At 34.1% G+C, this 19,925-nt stretch overlaps 1 protein-coding gene across 1 annotated transcript; it reads left to right on the top strand.

Moving 5' to 3' along the window:
• The first annotated feature begins 400 nt into the window (after positions 1-400).
• On the top strand, positions 401-15,895 carry LOC129218974 (uncharacterized). The gene is made up of 3 exons (XM_054853292.1): positions 401-935; positions 9,449-9,787; positions 15,441-15,895. The coding sequence occupies exons 1-3, from the start codon at positions 401-403 to the stop codon at positions 15,893-15,895; spliced, it is 1,329 nt and encodes a 442-aa protein (XP_054709267.1).
• Positions 15,896-19,925: the final 4,030 nt, after the last annotated feature.

Genomic DNA, 19,925 nt, shown 5'->3' with positions numbered 1-19,925 from the left:
CACTAATTGTTAACTCTCTAAATATCACTAATTGTAGCTTGATTGGTACTACTTTCATTATCTCTAGGTAATTAAAAAAATTGCCGATGCAGGACAAATAAGAGAACAAGAGCAAATATGTGATCGTAATTCAAATGATCTCGATAGTCAATTGATAAACTGAAAACGACCGTATTAAATGAGGCAAAACTTGGAAGTACGCAGCAAAAATCAAACGTGAAGACACAAATTTATAATTTTTGTAATTAGTTTGTGCACATCACGCTGAACTTCTACACCTTTACATTCGGTACGAAGGTATATTTTAACTTAATAATCAGCTGAAATGAAATATAAACAATGAACTGTGACGGTATGTTAAATTCCAGTTTTTTTTTCTAGACATTGTCCAGCTTTCGGGATGAAGCTGATTCGGTGGGTCGAGGTCCATATTGGTCGATCTCGGAGGAAGACCAAGAAAGAGAAAGATGGCCTTACCATCAACTGCGGGGCAGATATCCCTCGACGCCGGGACGAAAGCACCCCAAGCACACCCCTGCACAAAATCGAGCCCTTGGGAAAAGACCTGCCCCACTCTGCCGGAAGCACCCCACATCGCATCAAGCACCCGCCCTCGCCACATCCGCTGCTCCGCGCCCCGGACGCTCTAGCCGGTAGCCGGTTACACATCCGGACCAGCTTCCTGGATCCCGGACTCCCACCGCTGAGCAGCCCACAGCCGGCTAGCTACGGGTCCTCGACGGCTCTGGATTCCGGATCCCCGCGTGTGCGATGCCGGATCCGGACGAATCCTTGGCTGCCTTCGCCGAAGACCTCGTCCGGCGTGGAATGTGGATGGGTAGGAGGAATTCGATCTTCTTCCATCGGGTCGGAAAGCTCAGAATCCATCGCTGGCAGTGGATTCGGCAGCCAATCCAGTGGAAGTTTATGGGAAGGTACGAACGTACACATTAATATAGAGTGAAATTTTCAACATCAACTTTTTTTGAGATGAAGTTTAATGTGTCGTACATTCAGTTCAATACCGCTATAAGTGTTCATTTTTATTTTTGAGTTAAAGACTATATTGCAGTAATAACATGTTATTCACTCGTGAATGCATGTCGTTTCAAAGTCTAAGTATAATAGGATAAGTCAGCGTACCATGTACGGTCTAAAAAGAAACATTTTTTGAAATGAATAGATTTTTTATAAACGAAAGACCTAACTTTCTCAACAATGGTCGAGATGTTTCGATATGTTATGTAAATTTCTTCAGTACTAACAAATACTAACAAAATTGCAACTTTAGGGCGTATTACCCTGAAAGTCAGGAAATTCACCCCACTCTCTCAAGTAATATGCCCCATTCGAAATAACATCGCTGAGCATAATGTAATCAATTAAAAACAGAATTGATGTATCAAACTAACACAAGTCATTACATAAGTACACCAACGGTGGATATAGCCCACCGTTTTAGGGGTGAGGGGAAGTCATGCTGAAGTATATAATGTTTTGGGTACGAAAAATTTCTGAAACTTCTTGGGTGTCATTTAAAAGCACCAAATCGACCAGGAATAAAACGCCTAATAGGGCTTAAATGTGACTCCTTTAAAATGGTAAATTTCGGTAGAAATCTACTATCAATTAATCCAGTAAGTTCTTTGTACAGCATTGCCTCAGAAAAAATACCCACTAGTGCACTTTATGGGTGTAGTTATGAAAAATAATTGGAGTATTTAATAATATAATTTGAGTATTTAATCGGGAGGGGGCGGGGGGCGGGTAGTCTGAATTACCCTATTATAGCGTATTTTCAGATAAGGCCCTATGAAACTAGCCTTGAGTTCATGCACAATTGTTTGATTTCCTTCTGCTATAAAATTATGTAACTTGCATTTATGCGGTATTGAACTGGATGTACGGTATTTAATATTAAGACGAAAAATGGAAAAGAATGTCTTTTGTTTCAAATTCTAACTTTTTATGAAGTTCTGATTTTCTATCTATGGTGTAACAAATTACCCTCAGAATCAATAACTTTTTCCTATCTGGGGAGCAACATTTCAATCCTATCCAATGAAAACCAATTTGTTCTTGAGTAAAATATCTAAAAATGGCACTTCTGATAACTGGCAACTTTTAAAGTTTTTTGATACAAAGTGATTGTAATAAAGAAAAATAGGATGGTGCAATGTCAAATGACTACGCTAGGGGAGTCAACTTCCCGCAGTTCCTTATTTTTTTTTCCCACGGTTCTTTTTGCGCAGTTTAGTCGAGCATAATCATGATTCAGAATCACGCTCTGCTGTTGAAGAAAAGCACTGGCAAACACTCTCGACACAGCACCATCTGATTTTTCTTTATTCCGGTCGTTGTAAGGCAAAAAAAAAAAAAGAAAAAACCTTGAAAACTTTGCTGATACCTAAAATGCCTTTCCGAGATAATTGCTTCAAAATTAATTCCCTTTTATCGATCCGGGATTGACACACTACTTACCTATGAACTATAAGCACAAGAACTGCTAGTGTAAAGTATTTTCTGAAATATGCGGTCACTGATTTAAAAAATCGGCCCATCAAATTGCCATTTCATTTTGCTTATTTCCGATAGCAATGAACACCAAGTGACAGAAGTATTACACTTAAAACTAGCACTCGTACGACTGGTGAAAAATAACGCAACAAATGGTGTATCTCAATCAAAGACAATGAATTGCCTTGTCTTGCTAGCAACTAGATAAAATATATATATAAAATATATGTATACATACGGCGTTTATACATTTCAGCTATCAATATCAGACAGTTATTTTCTCTGAATCTGATTTCAATCTTTGACTGTTCAAGATAATTTCAGACGCATGATAACATTATCCATGGGAAGAGTTACTCGTGCTTTCCGCGAAACAGGATAATTCAAATAGATAGACACAAATTCAAGTTGTTATACATCCCTCACAATACGTTGTACTTGAATTCTGTCAGGTACATTTGAAACAGGACACTTTAAAGTTTTGGATGCTAAAGACTAGAGTGCTCCAGAATCGTACTGTGCTTCGGGGTCAATTGTTATTGAATTGCTAACTTTATCATTTGCATTCGACATGGCTTGCAGTTGAACTGGCCACCTAGGTTCCCTGTTCTCACTCCCTGCGACTTTTTCTTGTGGGGGTCGTGAAAGAAACGGTTCACGCTACACCTTTTGCGACAGATTTGAATAACATACGAAACAGTATCACAGCGGGGATGAACTCAGTGACGCAAGATATTCGTCATCGAACGTGGGATGAATTCGATAACCGTCTAGATGTGCCGTGCTGCCAGAAAAGGCTTAAACATTTGTGAACTTCCGTGTATGTATAATCACAATTAATTTGTAAGTACAATGTGTTATACAGAAAATACAGCAATTGGAAATTGTGAAGTTGAGTCCACCTTTTTGAATCAACCAGTATTTTAGTATGACTTTAAGCATGGCGTTATTATACTACCATTAGTTGCTTTTAAGTTTTTCTGTCAATTCAAATCATAAACAAAATTATAACTAGCATTGAGAGAGAAACTGCAGAAAATAAGTTACTTCTTCCAATAATATAACACTTGCATCGGTTTGAATGTATAGTATATTTGAAACAAAGGTTTTATACACATCTAGAAACACACACATCTATCTATACACATCGAGAAATGCAAACGGATTGGTGGTACAATTAAAGTTTTACTTATTATGTAATCTTCGGCCAATTTTTAGAGCGATGAATTTTAACTTTAATGAATTCATTTCTTTTTATTCCGAAAGCCATTATTAGCAACAAAATAAGTAGCATAATTAGTATTCTGATCTTTTCAATAAAAGATCAGTTCTTGTAAAGAGCCTCCATTAAATATTTAATTGTGGAAATAATTAAAGCTTTCGTGAAAGATCAATAATCACAAGCGCTTACGATGTTCCAATTAGTTATTTGACGGTAATGATTAAGGAGAAGATGATTATTCAACATATGAAAAATAAAACTATCTTTTTAAGACTTTTTCTTGTCCTCTTTAACTATTGCTTTTTTTTACAACCTAGTTTTAGCCATTCATGGTATTTAAAGCAACAGAGAATCATAAAATCTTTGTTGAAGCATTTAATCTTTTTTTAAGATTAAACAAAACTTCTTGAATCTTAGATAACCTTAAACCGCAAGGTAGCTGAGGAAAAGCTGTGGTAGGTTAATAGTAACAATAAGCATTTCTGCACACTTTATTAACTAAAATTCAAAATGAATTGACTTTATTAAAGATAAAACAAATCTGTTTAGATGTTACGTGAAATACACCGCCAGCTCAGTCATTTCCAGCCGAGGACTGCAGTTTCGTGCTTATTAGCACTCAACAGCCCGGCATAGGAAAGTGACTGAGCTGGAGATGGAAAACCTCTTAAGGAAGCCAAGAGTGCGAAACAAACTGGTAGCTAATATAGAATTAGCAGACCAGACGAGTGTCCGAAGCAATGGTTCGGTTCAACTCGAAGATTGAACGCGAGGCAAGGTATATTCAGTAAATTACCGCCCAATAGCCAGGGCTAAAGCAGTCCTCGGCTGGAAATGACTGAGCTGGCGGTGTATTTCACGTATTTCTGCTTTAGCCCTGGCTATTGGGCGGTAATTTACTGAATATACAGTTTAGATGTTATTCGACTCAAATCACTCTCATTGCAACGCCAGTCATGGAAATTCAGAACTAAGAGCAATGCTACAATTTTGAGTTTAATTGCTATGAGCGAGCAACGAGCCTATGGAAATCAGTTGAATTTTTTGAATTTATATTTTATAAAAATTTCCGTATGAAATTTCCTTCAATGCCCTCGACTCCAATATTTTTAGTAGAATAAGCGCAATCCTCCCCCCCCCCTTTTTTTCCTTCCATACAACTATTCTTTTGTATGCTAAAAGAAAAACATTTCAATATTTCAACTCTACTTGATTATAGATGTTTAACTAGGCCAAATTAATGTAATGAATGACGTTATATTCTCAGGAACATTTCAAAGAAGAAATGTTTTCAAAATATTTCTAAATTGAAATTGTCATATAGATGTTCACAAGTGATTAGAATTTAACTTTTGAAATACAATAGGTAATCAAATGTATTGGAACACCTTTAAAAAAATTTGCATTTTTACGGATTTCTTGAGGAATAAGAGACTAATTTTTCAGTACTTTTGTTGTACAAAATGTATGCTCCAGCTGTCTTTTTCTAATAAGAATTAACTCACTCATGCGTTTAGGAGATCAGCGTCAAATAGAGGAAACAAAAAAATATTTTTTATTCATCCTTCATCTTTAATAGGTGGAAATATGCAATACAATTCGGAAATAAATTTACTTACAACGTGTAGTTATTTTTTGTATTTACATGAAAGTATCACTTATATTCACGAAGATGAAAGCATTTCTTTCATCTTCAGTTCAAGGTTTTTGGCTCATAACACGCAGAGTTTTGGTCACACCTTACTTAACTTTTAGAAAATATGACAGCGTACAAAAGAATCATTGAACTAAAATTTGAAATACGAACTTAGTCTGCAATTTTCCACTGTGAATGCGCGAAAGATAGCAGTCAGTGACATTCATAATTTAAAACCCAAGGTGATATGGCAACTCATAAAAAACACTCAGGCTCGATATCTAGAGCCTCTTATTTCTCAAAACATTCGTAAAAACGTGGTTCTTTGAAAGCGTCCCAGCACTTTCCGTTGTATTGTGTATATGACTTAATATATTAATGATATTACACTGTTGGACTAAACCTAGCTAGCGACAACGACTGCGAATCAATTCAGCCTCAAAACCAAGGAATAAGTAATTAATTTGTTTACGTGCTGCAGAGGAAAGCCTAAAACGCTTATGCCAAAGTTTGCGTTTTGGGCACAAAGAGCTGCAATTTAACTAGAGCTCGCACTACTGCACTAGAGTTACATTTTGGTTATACACACGAAAGCAGCTCTAACCACTACTGCTACGTGGTTTCTTTCTTTCTTTCTTTTTTTTTTTTTTTTTTTTTTTCATTTTAAAATATATGAGGTCTAGCAGATGAAAACATGGAGATGGCAGAATAGCGATTGGAATATAAATAAAATGCTCCAAAAAGTAACATTATAAGAAGCCAGCACACTGCAGGGAAGTGGTTAACGTTGTGCGGCAGCAGGTGGTAATATACCAAAAAAAAAGAAACCAAACGTTTGTGATAAGGATAATGCACCTGAAAATATGTCTTTTTGAGAGTATCTGCTTTTGCTTCGCTAAAAGCACTTCCTCGCCAGGGTGTCTCTTGATTAGAGAGTCATTTCAAATATTCTGCTCGAGAATAAATGCGCAAATTAACAAAAGGCATTAGTTTTAATCTAATGCCCGACTGTGGGCAGCGACTTATAAGGCACGAGATTATGCTAATTTATCATTCAGAAAACATAAAAGGGTTTAATGTGATTTATTTCAGTAAATCGAACTTCTTTTTTTCACTAAAACTATCGCGAATGATCTCGTCCGTCTCACAGTTATTACTGCAGGAAGACTTTCAATTGGCAAAGACATGTAGGAATAAAATGTTTCTTTTTCTACCGCATGCACAGATAGATGTTCATAAAACTTAAAATCAAAAATATTCCTTGCATGAAATAAACAAACGCTGTACTGAGCAGGAGTAAAAATTATGTAATATATACACCATTAATTAGAAGGTCCTTTAGTTATACTTAACAAAAATGCTACTGACTTACCACAAGCTATTCCCACAACTTGATTACCCAAGCTTCAAAGTTGATTGTAGAATTATGAACCTTATCTTTTGAAGTAACCATTATCTGACAGCAAGCAGGTACATCTGCAATAAACATAACAAAAAGTATTGTCTAATGGGTGGACTTCAGAGAGAAAAAAAAAAGGTACCATTTTGTTTTGCCCAAACTTCCCTTATTTGCAACTGTTACTCAAAAATATCACCTAAGAAAAGTGAATACTTCTCGTTCAATGCCTGAGACAGGAGTGGGACAACTTACCAAAAACAGCTACTGAATTATATTTTGTAGATGCCTAGACGTGAACAAATTCGTATTGCATTTCAATATGGACATTTTGAATATTGAGCTACTTTTCAGGAACGTATCTGGTCAATTACACTAGTCAACACCAAAAATGCATCCGGTTCAAAAATAGCTATTTTCGAAGTATTTTGCTTCGCTAAACACGAAAATCACCATAAAAAGTTCTTATTAGCTCTAGTTTTCAAGATAAAGAACCAACTAGGGCAGTGAAATCTCACGAATGCTTTTGTATTCCTCCCGCAGATAGAAGCCCCCCCCCCCCCCTACGCATGGGACTGACTGTCTGCTTAACTTCAACCGAAATGGACTTCAGGAAATTTAAATTTTGGGAAGAGAAATGCCAAAAATAAGGCTTTAGTAGTTACACCCACTTCTGCTTAAACCCCATGCTCATTCTGCTAGGAATAATGAAGAATTTTGTGAAAGCTGTGAAAAAAAATGCTTTTCTTATAAATTAGAGGGAAATTTCCAAGATATATTGAAGCTAAGGTTGAGATAATTTTTGACGGCTCTTCAAATACGCGCAGTTATGAAAATCACTGCTTTTGAAAAAAAAATTGCAAGGGAAGAAAACGAACACCTAAGAAGCCTTCAAGGGTGTATTACATGTATTTCTAAGCAGCAGAGAAGACGAGAACTAAAAATAGTTGGTCAAAAAATTCCTACGGAAGTTCTGAGACCATTGAATGATATCGTTCTGAAACTCTATTTTTTCACTTCCTCCAGGATATTTTGCTCAAAACCAGAAACTATCAGCGATGGGCATGAAGAAAGGTTTCGTCAAGGTGTCTTTACGAAGGAACGCAGATATCAGGGTCATTGAACTGAGTCAATAATTGTCACTAAATGCTGCTGAACTATTACAAGAGAACATTCTTTGACGTACAAAAAGCTATTGAAAATGAAGCGTTTAAAGCAATAGACCAAAATCAACCACTGCTTCGGAAAAATAAACATTGTTTAATAATACAGGATCCATTTAATAACATTTATTGCACAGGATTTTTTTTCCCCTTTTAATCTTATCTTCAAATCAATGTGTGGTTGTTGTGCATCTTTCTCTAGCGGGCTTTTGTGTACCTTGAAAATGAGAGCTAATAATAAAAATCCACTGCCATATTCGTTTTTCTCGACCCAAAATTAGTAGGAATTTACTATTTAAAACCAGGATGCAGACATAAGTTGCTTTTCGTTTGTTGTTTTTTTTCGACTTCAGATTTATGTATTTATTTTGTTATTACACGATACGAACTAAAATGTCCTTCAAGTAGTATTAAACATTCTAAAGGCACGATTTATTTACTTTGGTCTGCAGCAATACTAGGATTTGTGTTACACGTCAATTTGGAAACTATTTTTAGAATTTCTAAAATGTTGAATATCAATGTGGTAATAGCTTATACTTGATCACTACGATCTGTAAGTCCACGAAACTCTGGTGAGTTGCAAAGCATTTGATACAAAACTCCTAGAAGATTCCTCTAAACTTTTAAGAGTAACAAGCAAAATAGTTTACAAATGCTTCATGCCTTGAACAGTGATAGATAGAAAGTTTAGCCTAATATTTTTACTGATTATTGTAATTAAACTGGGTGATAAAATTTGATTTTTTAAATAAAAAACGAGATTTCTCTCTCTTTCTCTCCTCTGTAATAATCTGAAATCGAACTCTTTCCAGCGTCTATCTCTTCTATATCGTAAAGTGATAAAGAGATATAAGATTAATTTTAATATTCATTACCGCATGATATCTTTTCGTAGGTGTAAAATTATGATTGTTTATCTTGGCGCAATTTTTAACTACGCTATCAACTGCATTATTCACACCAAATAAAACTGTTTTTTAGTTCTAGTAAAAGCATTAATTGTACTTTTACATTATTCTAAAGATTTGAAGCTCAATTTTCACTATGTATTAACTCGTTTGGGGTTAGTTAAAACATAAATTTATTTTGAAACTTGAGTGATAAATTTTACGAGCAGACAATATTTCTTCTTCATTGCCTAAGGAAGTAAACGGTGCATGTCCTTATAGAGCCCAAAGATTTTTTCGGATAATTCGAGTTTTCATTAATCCAAGCTGGCGCGAGCCCCAATTTCATTGGATTTTTGAGACTCTACTGTAGTTCTAAAGATCATTGCATGTAATTATTTCAGTTTTTACTGATGCTCAGAGATTAGCCATGAAGTCTAATGTCCTATTATACAATCTAAATTTTTATTGATCTGCAGAGATCAACCATGAAGCTCAATGTTCGGTCATGAAAACTGTACGTTTAATGATATTCAGAGACATTCCAGAAATAAAGTCTTACGTCACATTATGCTAACTCTATTTTTTCCATTTTCAGTGCATTTTCGTTCATTTTTTCTGCAGGTTACTCCGGAGAGCCTTGGACTGGTCTACGCCTGAATGGCAGAAGTCCGTCATCGAAACGACTGCCCCGAGTCACTCTCGAACGTGCCGTGCACAGACAACGGCCAGTGGTCGAGCCCGATCGTCTGTCCTACAGTGGCGGTGACGACGAGGACAAGCCTTACTGCCCAGTGACTTATTGCCGTCCCATTCCCAGAAGCGCCTGGATGGACTTCAGGGAGCTGACAACTAACCTCGTGGAAACAACTACTCAAGATGATGGTGAAAGCAGCGACGAGGCCTATTCCGAAGACTATGTCCATTCCGAAGAACAAGATGAGTTACCACTTGAAGTGATGCGTAAGTAAATCGATTCAGAAGTTTTAATTTCTCAACATACTGTCCTTAAATGCCTCAATCATCCCTTTATTCTTTATTCCCTTACCTTAACTTCATATCAGAGAAAGCAAACCTGATTGACTTACTTAATTAACATCGCTTTCTAAATATTAACCCTTTGACACACCGTAATGTTATAAGGCCTATTCCGATTACTATGTCCATTCTGAAGAACAAGATGAGTTATCACTTGAAGTGATGCGTAAGTAAATCGTTTCATAAGTTTTAACATACTGTCCTTAAAAGTCTCAATCATCCCTTTGTTCTTTGCCCTTACCTTAACTTCAATCATAGAAACTAAAACTGATTGACTTACATAATTAACATCGCTGTCTAAACATGAACCCTTTCACACACCATAATATATCGGAAACGCTAAAATATCTGTAATGGCACATGAAATAAACGACATCTTAGAGACAGTCTACAATGGCACTTGAATGACGTCCCGAGAGAGCGAAGTTCAAATGGCACATGAAAGATGGAAGTTTCCCATTCGTCATGACAAAAGGCAAATGCTATTGTAAGTTTATCGTTACTGCGATTTTTATTATAAACGGAAAGTGGAGTGAAATCGAGCTATGGCGAGAAATTAAAAGACATTTCGGGAGATTTTAAGGACAAAGATTAGTTAGCATAATTTCTAATGGCCTTCAATGGTCTAATTTCGGAAGCATCAATATGCATAGCTATTTTATTACTGATTTTATGTCAGCCTTGAAAAAAGGCCGGGCACCGTAAAACTTAAATTTGAAAAACAGGCTAGACCAAAAAGTCAAAAGCCTAGTGGGAAGAAAAGGGAAGGGTGATACAAAATGCACAAAAAGCAACACAAAATAATGATATTTTTATGAGTGCATACGAAAAAGTTGTTACAATCAAACAATGCAGACTAATTGTCATCTTCTTTCTCACAACTCTAACGAGCAACATGGGCCCATCCTTGGCATTTCGAGAGCTGTATTCATCTCTCTGTACAGACAAAGCGATGTAAGAAAAATGCAGGTTTCATCTTGCCCATCATTAGTTATACCGTCTCATTTAGCAGACATTCTTCAAAGAAGTATTGACTTAACTGCTTTTGATTTTCTGTCTTCAGCGTTTTCCTTCTTTTTTCACGTTTTAATTTAATTTTTTCTTCCTTTTTCTTTTATTTCCTTTTTCTTTTAGCAAGTGCTAGCATAGAAACCATGAGCTTTTGAAGTGCATTTCAGATGGACCATTGCCATAAAAACTTTGGCTTGTGTCATTCTTTTCGCGGGATCAAAACAAAGAAGAATAGAGCATATGCTACACTTGGTCTTCATTAGAGATGAAAACAGTCGGAAAAACCCGGAAAATTTCGAAAAAACAAGCGTTTTTTTCCGGATGGGTTTTTTTTCCGCTCCGGGAAATTGATTTTTTATAACTTTTCAGGAAGTTTTAATTGAAATGTTTAAGCAAAAAGTGATAAAATTAGAAATTTCTCACACTTAAATTCTGATGCTATTCCCTTCTCCCCCCCCCACCCCTCCTTGCATGTTAAAATGCTGTCTAACATTGATAATGCAAGTTGTTATTATGATAGTTAATTATGATAATATAATTCGCATTTAGATTGAAAAACATTTGGATGCTTCATTTGCCAAAACGATTAACTCCATAAAACAAAAAGTCGAGAAAAGTGATAAAGAAGATAGCGTTATCCATAGGAGTGTATGGGCCCTCGTGTTACATTTTATGCCATCACAGGATCAGAAATGTACTGTGAACCAAAACTTTAATATAAATTCACATGCTAAGCATTAAGCACTTTTAAAACAGAAATAAGGATTTCTTTTTAATGTGGAGTTAATCGATTTGGCAACTGAGGCATCCATTTAATGCTTTTTCCACAAAAAAATTAAATTTTTTTCACAAAATTATCTCAATAATATCAATTAGGGGAATCGTTAGAGGTATATAATTACCAAGGAAATAAAGAATAAAACATGCTACATTTAAGAAGCGTAAAATGCAGCTAAAGTATTAAATGGGCTACATAGGGTTTTAATTGTAAATGTTACACTCATAGGTTGCACGAAGATAAGTGTACAAAAAACGACAACAAGAGTTTAACATTCCATTAACAACATAAAAGAGTCAACCATTGAACAGTAAAAATTTAATAATGTGGGTAGCAATCTGCTACGTCTACGGAGAGCAGGATCAGTTGTTATATTGCTATAATCTGCAGGTTTCTGTTGAGTCAGCAATTAATTTAAATTTTAGAATATCAAACAATTAGGCTTAGATGCTGCATGAAGCAACCAGCGCTAGCGAGAAAAAAATTCATATACTTATATTAATTGAAAAGTATTCTAAATGCAAACCGTACAAATATTATGTAAGTGGAAAAAGGCTGACTTGTAAGGGGGTTGGCTCTACTGGGCAATGTCAACCCTTTTAGCAGGTTGACTTTACCCACCCAGTTTTTCATTTTTTTTAAATACAACAAGTGAGTCAAAAATGAAATGCACTAGGTATCTTGATTCCTTTTGCGTTCCCCCAAACCGCACAATTTTTATTATTCCAATATTCTTGCAGCAAGTACAAAAAAAAAAAAAAAAGACTAAGCTCGAAAACTGGGCAATGTCTTCCCGGTTTACGGTAATTTAATGATAACTGTGGGGCCGATAAAGGCTCAAAATATCCTCCTCCCTAATTCTTGACCACAATCCCCGCTTTCTTTAAGACAGATTTTCCAATAGCGAAATAACTCTATATTATCATTTTTCCAAGGCTATAAGCTGTCCCGTGTCGATTTTAGTGCTTCCAACGTTCAACGATGAGGAGTGCATCTTTTTTAATTTTCAGGACCAGCAGTCCAGAAAACATAAGTGTAATTACTTCCTCTGTACAAATCCGACCACAAGCGATATTTTAAGATGCTAGTAAAATTATTTTTACAACTTTAAAGTTTGAAAAAATTAAAAATTTTCAACACCATCTATTTAAACAAGAAATAAATTCAGAAAAGTTTCTTTTTCTTCTGTTTTCTTGTGGAATCTAATAGGCTTTTACTCTTACACCATTTGCACATGTTTCAAAGGACCATTTATGAACGCCGCGCAAATGAGAAAGATGCATAAAAGTAAAATATTTATGAAGAGCGAATTATTTACAATGTGAATCAGTTGATTGTCTTACCACTGAAATTTTTAAGTATTTAAATACTGAACTACTCATTAGTTGTTTAAAATACGTTATATCTATCCGGAATATTTTTAATTTGGTATTTTGAATGCATAAGAATATGCACAAAATTCTGTCTAGTAAAATTATTTTTACAACTTTAAAGTTTGAAAAAATTAAAAATTTTCAACACCATCTATTTAAACAAGAAATAAATTCAGAAAAGTTTCTTTTTCTTCTGTTTTCTTGTGGAATCTAATAGGCTTTTACTCTTACACCATTTGCACATGTTTCAAAGGACCATTTATGAACGCCGCGCAAATGAGAAAGATGCATAAAAGTAAAATATTTATGAAGAGCGAATTATTTACAATGTGAGTCAGTTGATTGTCTTACCACTGAAATTTTTAAGTATTTAAATACTGAACTACTCATTAGTTGTTTAAAATACGTTATATCTATCCGGAATATTTTTAATTTGGTATTTTGAATGCATAAGAATATGCACAAAATTCTGTCGATAGTTAGTCGAGTTAAAAAAAAGTTATACCACTGTCTGAAACACTATTCTAACATAAACTGAAATTTGATTTTTTAAAAGAAAATAGGGGAATGTGGGGCAAAGTGAAATAGTTCAGATAACTTACGTTTCGCAAAATGAACAAACCAGATTTTTTTTTTTTTTTTTTGAAAATTACAATACATAAAGAAAGAACAATGTATTTTGTACTAAAACTTGCATTGAAACATTATTTTATATTTGAGTTTTTTTGTACCTTCAAAAAAGGCAGAAATTTTTCGTTTTATAATGCACAGAAAAAATAGATTATTTTTGTAATGAAATATTTTCTATTTGATTATGAAACATATTTTGATCAGATGACTGAGTAACTAACTGAATAGATAATGAAAAAATAAATGAATAAATAAAATAATTAATTAATATGCCATAAACAATAAAATAGTGAATAAATGAACAAATAAGTGAATTATTAAATGAAGAAATATAAATTAATTAATACGTAAGTGATTCAATAAATACTTGAATAAATAAGCGAAATGAACTATTTCACTCTGCCCCGCACGCACTTGATTAATTTTACAAAACATTTAAAATACAAATAAGCTTAACATTTAATAAATAAATTTGGCATCAAATATTAGTTGCTGTCAATTTCCATTTAAAATGTTCATAACATGAACATTATTTTATAAATGAAAAAGCAATTTTCAACAAAAGCAGTCACAACAAAACATTACAATATAAGTGTATCTATTTATGAATATTGCTTGTACTATTTTCATATTCTTTGATTTTCAGAGGTAATTCTCTTGATTGGAATAGACTACTTGTGTTACTACATTGTTAAAATATTACCAGATAGGTGTCACTAATACCACAGTAAATATTTCAAGATTTCAATTTTGCCCCACATTCTCCTACATTTTACTTCCTACGAGAAATAGTTTATTTCTTTATTGAAAATGTCATTTTAAGTGTTTTTCTGCAGCAACCTCAAAACAATACTGTAATTCAAAATTTTTCTTCAATTTTTAGCTACGTATATATACTTTCCACTGTTAGTACATTATTTCAGTCAAACTTCACAGATGCAAGCAGAAATTAATTTTGTAGCTATGCAGCTGAATACTAAAGCACCACATTAAGTTCTTTGGCCATATAATACATAATTTGTTCAGAATGAATCATCTCAAGATTAAACACCATTTTAAATTTTTAAATCTAAAGGAAAGAAAGGAAGAGGATTTCCCTCGTCAAACATAATTATTTTCACGAATTTCATTGCAAAGCTTAAACACTTTTAGAACTGAATTCATTGAAAATCTACGAAGTAGATATTTTGTTATATCTTAATGGTGAAATACGTGAATTATACTTCAAGCTGAAAAAATTACCTGAATAAATATCATACATACATATTTTTCCCGCGAGGAACATTAAATACAAATATTCTGTGGCTAATATCCTAGAAAAAATAACTCAACATAGAAAAGTCAAAGTTTTCAGATTTTTGAAGGAAAAACTAAGAGTCAAAATGAACCAATTGTTGTGTAGTATAAAGAAGATAATAGAAGAAATATTGCTTTTTACACTTAATTTTTATTTCTAACTCATCCGAAAGTTTCATACAGTAAAAGGAAACACTTTTTTTGAACTAGTTTGAGTTTAATTGACACGAACTTGAAACAAGGCAAATTTTTACGGTTTTAATACAGGTTTTCTTACGTGCAGAACCATAACGTATTGACATGAATAGATCTATCTTTTCCCGAAAAAAAAAGTAATAGCTTGTTTTGTTCGTTAGATCGATTTAGCTTCTATGTCAAGCATAGATAAAGGAAACAAAAGCTTTTTTTTACGTAACACAAGCAATTAGTCTCCCACCCACTCCTGAAAAGTGAAAAGAGAATTTTGATCCAGGCTATTGTCTCCTTCCAGGCTCCTCGAAAGGCCCGCCCCCCGACACTGGAAGCCCCCAGGCCGACAGTGCTTGCGGGAGCGATCGCGACAACAGCAGCTGCAGCACAACCCCCCTGTCCGAGACCCCAGCTAGCTCAGCTCACCCCCGCAAGTCGCTCGCAGAGTCCAAAGAGCTGTTGCAGGACAAAGTCCAGAGGCTGCGCCTGGAGCGGCACTTGGTGGACCAGAGGATGCAGGAGGCCCGCGCAGAAGAGATCCTCAGAAGGGAGGAGCAGCTGATTCTTCAGAGGGAGTTGGTGCAATTCCGGAGGCTGCTGCTGATCCAGACCCTTTCGGAGTTGAGAAGTCAGCTGGAGAGGCAGGGAAAGAGGTTGCACAGAACTTACGCCAGCGGCAAGGAAGGTGAAGAGGATGCTCATCTTAGTCCGGAAGATGAGGCATGGCTTCAGGATCATACTGAGCTTGTTGGATAATCTTACAACTTTTCATTCTTCGGTTTAAGTCGCAGAGTGGTGGCATCGAGCTCTTTAAGATAAAATGAAGACAGGGGACAAATAACAATAAAAAACCGTACCACAGCTTTTTTATTCTATTCCGGCAGCAACAGGGTCAGATGTTAGCTAGAGTTTTAATATCCATTAAAGCACAAAATAGTTACTACATTTAAAAAATCTTTCGAGCGATAAAAATAAAAAGTTTCACCCACGAAAAGTCAGATGAGTACTTTAATTTATCGTTCCTTAAATTTGTTCCTTTTTCCTTCAATAAATAGTTCACATTCAGTTAGAATTTTCTGTAATGTACGCAAAAACGGTAGCTTTACAAGTAGTTCAAAACTTTTATTTTTTTAAAACCAAAAATTGTTTTTATCTTATCTTATTGTTTTATCAACCCACAGAATATTTGGCAGATATGCGTCTAAATTTATATTCTGTAGTAAGCGCGCGAGTCTGAATTTAGAAAAAACTTGTGAAAGATTTAGGAACAATAGCTAGTCTCACAGCAATATATCAACCAATAAATATGCAAAATACCAAAATTATACTTATGAAACACAGACTGAATTTTTTGTTTAACGGGTAATTGTACTTTTGCATTAATAGAGGCAACACCCATCAAAAATGTTATTCCTGCGGATAAAGTGCTCATAGGACTAATTTTCCCATTTATTCGATCTATAACCAAATATATCTCTCGCTAAACTTTTAATCACATGAAGGAAAAGTTTTGGATATAGGACATGAGATCTGAGCCTTAATGCTCGTTTTTAACTCCTGGCTTTCATCTGACCTTAGTGCACACGAATAACGCCAATGACAGGGCGAGATATCTCGTAATTTCATCAGCAAAATTGTTGAAACTTGAATCATTTAAAATAAAAAATTGGCTTACAAGACATGCCATCTGATTTTTAATGCTTCTTTTCTATGCCTAGCTTTCAACTGACACCTTGTCAACGATTAGATTATTAACGCCGAAGTATTTCTTACGAACTCCACCTGAAGAAAGCTTAGCCACTACTTCTAAAACATTCCACTTTTTAAGCATTCCGCCTACATTATAAAATGCAATTTGCTGTTACAAAAAATTCTCACTCATATGTGTATAAAGCCAGCATCCACATAAAAATATTTTATTGGGTTGAAACGAGAATCAACCGAATTTTAAGTTATTTATTTACATTAAGATTTTTGGACAATTGCAATGATACCGTCTCAAAACAAAGTTATAATAAGCATATTAAAAATGTTTAGTACATCATGAAATATGTAATCGATTGAGAAAAAATCAATATTTAATATTGATCCAACCTCATCAGTGTTGTTATTTAAATTTGCGTTATTGTTTTTCACTTGTCTTGTTCCTTCTTTTATCTGATGTGTCTTAGTTATGTGAAGTTGTTCGGACAGTTGTTAAATTAAAAGGTTGGAAAATACTTAAGGTATTTAAGAAAATTAGATTGTAGTTATTGTTGCTCTTCTTTTTTTAGAGCAATATTTATATCAAGAAAATGAGCGCTACCGAGACTTCATTTTACTGTGCATTATATTGTAATAATTTTTTTAATTTATTAAATGTGATTGTGTATGTGATAGTTGCATACTGATATCTTACTTGTATGATTGTTGTAGACGATTTACAAAGAAAATGTTTTTATTAAATGGAAATGAAAGAAAAACTGTGTAAACTCTTTTTAAAAGAGAGTATTTACATAATGTTTTTAACTATTACTTTTTACATTCCTGTATGTTGAAATGTTTCGTCATATTTATGTTCAGCCATATTTGAACAGTTTGCTCCCAAATTTCGTCATTTCAGTTCAAATGTTGATTTTTTAATTACTAGTATTTTTTTTAATTGATGATAAATATCGGAGTAATTAAATTTATTAAATATTTAATGATTAAAAATTAGTCTGAGTTTGAAAGAAGAGTTGCAATTAAAAAAAATATAAGTCACTAATTCACACCTTATTAACGATAAAAACCATGATCCAAATTTTCTATTTATAATCAAAGTTGTAAGTAAATATGTTTTATCATTTATATAATTCGGCACGATACATGTGGTTAAAGAAGAAAACTACAAATGAGGATTACACGAGATTCTGCTGGATTACGAGACATATAAAACTTTATTTGCTTCTTTAAAAATTATTTTAAAATTCTAAATGTTCGCTGTGGGAAACATCATTGATTATTTCATGTATTTGATATTTTTATCATTTACAAACCAATTTTTTTCTTGCATTTTCAATTGATACTTATTTACGATATTTTTCTCCTAGTTCACTCAAAACGATAAATTTCTCCATCCCTTCATTTCTTTAACCTTTCTCACTTCAACACGTTTATTTATTTAATTTAAACAATTCAACACATGTCCTCTTTTACAAGTAGACATTCTTCACCACTTTATTAAAAGAAGAGAAATGTTTCAACACACCCTTTTCTGGTTTTTGTTATCGTGTGCCAGCTAGGCTGATAATTTGGGGTGCGCTGCTTCATTTTTCCAACTGTACCGTAATTTTATGTGAAGTCCGACTTCCACAATACACACTTGCCATAAGAACCCGTTTATAGGGTAGGCAACCATTCACAGCAGAACAACATATTCATTCAAAGAAAGAACTGGACAGGAGAGAGAAAGTACATCCATGCCCGAGCCGGGATTCGAACCCGAAACCTCCCCATCGCAGTTAGACTCCTCTGACCACCAGACAAGGCGGGCGGCACCCTTTTCTGGTACATAGATTTATTTACCTTCTCTTTTTATGAATCAGTTTCTTCACCAGCCCCTTCTATGAAATAAATTTCTTCACCACTCTTTTCAAAGAAATGCCTGCATTTTCTCCGTTTCAAAATTCATTTTTTTTTTCATATATCTTCTAAGAAACAAATAAATTCATTGCCTCCTTAAAAAAAAGAAAGAAAAAGAAAAGAAAAGAAAAACTTTCTTGACCCTCAAAAAACTTAAATTTTGATCGTTCTATTTCCTATTTGTTTAATAATTTTTAAAAACAAATCCCTATGTCTTATGACCAAGCGCACTTCAAAGCAGTAGTCTGGAAATTATCAAGAGCCGCAACTGCATTTCAGGAATAAATTATAATTGAATCGAGCACTAACAAGAAAACAAATACTTTTTTCAGCAAGCTACAGTGTATTCTTGTTTCTGGTTCGGGAAGAACATTATATTTTCTTCTTGCATAATTTTCTCAATCCCCCAAATCTCTTTGCAACTAATTATAGTTGCCAACTTAACTGTTTTTATAACGGACTTGAAATCATTTCACTGTGCATTAAATCTTTAGTTAAATCTTTTAGGTTTCTAAAACTAACCCCCTCCACCCCCACTCTTTTAAACTTTTTCAAGGAATAATATCAACCATTTTATTTTGTAATTGGTGCTGAGCCAAACCTTATGCCGTCATTTTATTCTTTTATATTTTAGTGCGAAAAAATTATTTATTTCAAAGCACTAAATTACTGTTACATATATTTATTGTTAATTATTGAAATAACCTCATTTCATGATACTTTTACTACCAAACCTGGTATAAATAAAATTTGCAATCCCGTTTGGAGCAATTTTTAAAAATGGAAAAAAAAAATTATCTAAATACATTCAATTATATTGAATTGCAGATTTTAAAACGTTTCAATAAACTAACGAGTTTTCATGTTAGTTAAAAAAGGGGGGAGGGGAAGGTTCATGACAGTTAAAATTTTCCACAGTTAACGATTTTTTTCTATGTTACAAACTGGCCTTTGAAATCAAATTAATGTTATGGCAAATCAGTAACCCTTTTCCTTAAAAAAGGAGGCATTTTGTCAATGAAATCATTTTCAAGTTCTTTTCCCCATCAAACTAAATAGTAATCTTTCAAGTATTAAAAGCAAGTATAACAATGAATTTTTGCCCATTGAGTTTACCAGCCACGGTGACATTCTATTAGTGCAATATTGAAGCAACCGCTTTTCTCGTGAAAGCAGTATTATT

This window comes from Uloborus diversus, chromosome 3 (assembly GCF_026930045.1).
Source record: "Uloborus diversus isolate 005 chromosome 3, Udiv.v.3.1, whole genome shotgun sequence".
In the NCBI taxonomy this organism is placed as follows: domain Eukaryota; kingdom Metazoa; phylum Arthropoda; class Arachnida; order Araneae; family Uloboridae; genus Uloborus; species Uloborus diversus.
This window is presented reverse-complemented; position numbering and strand designations above follow the sequence as displayed.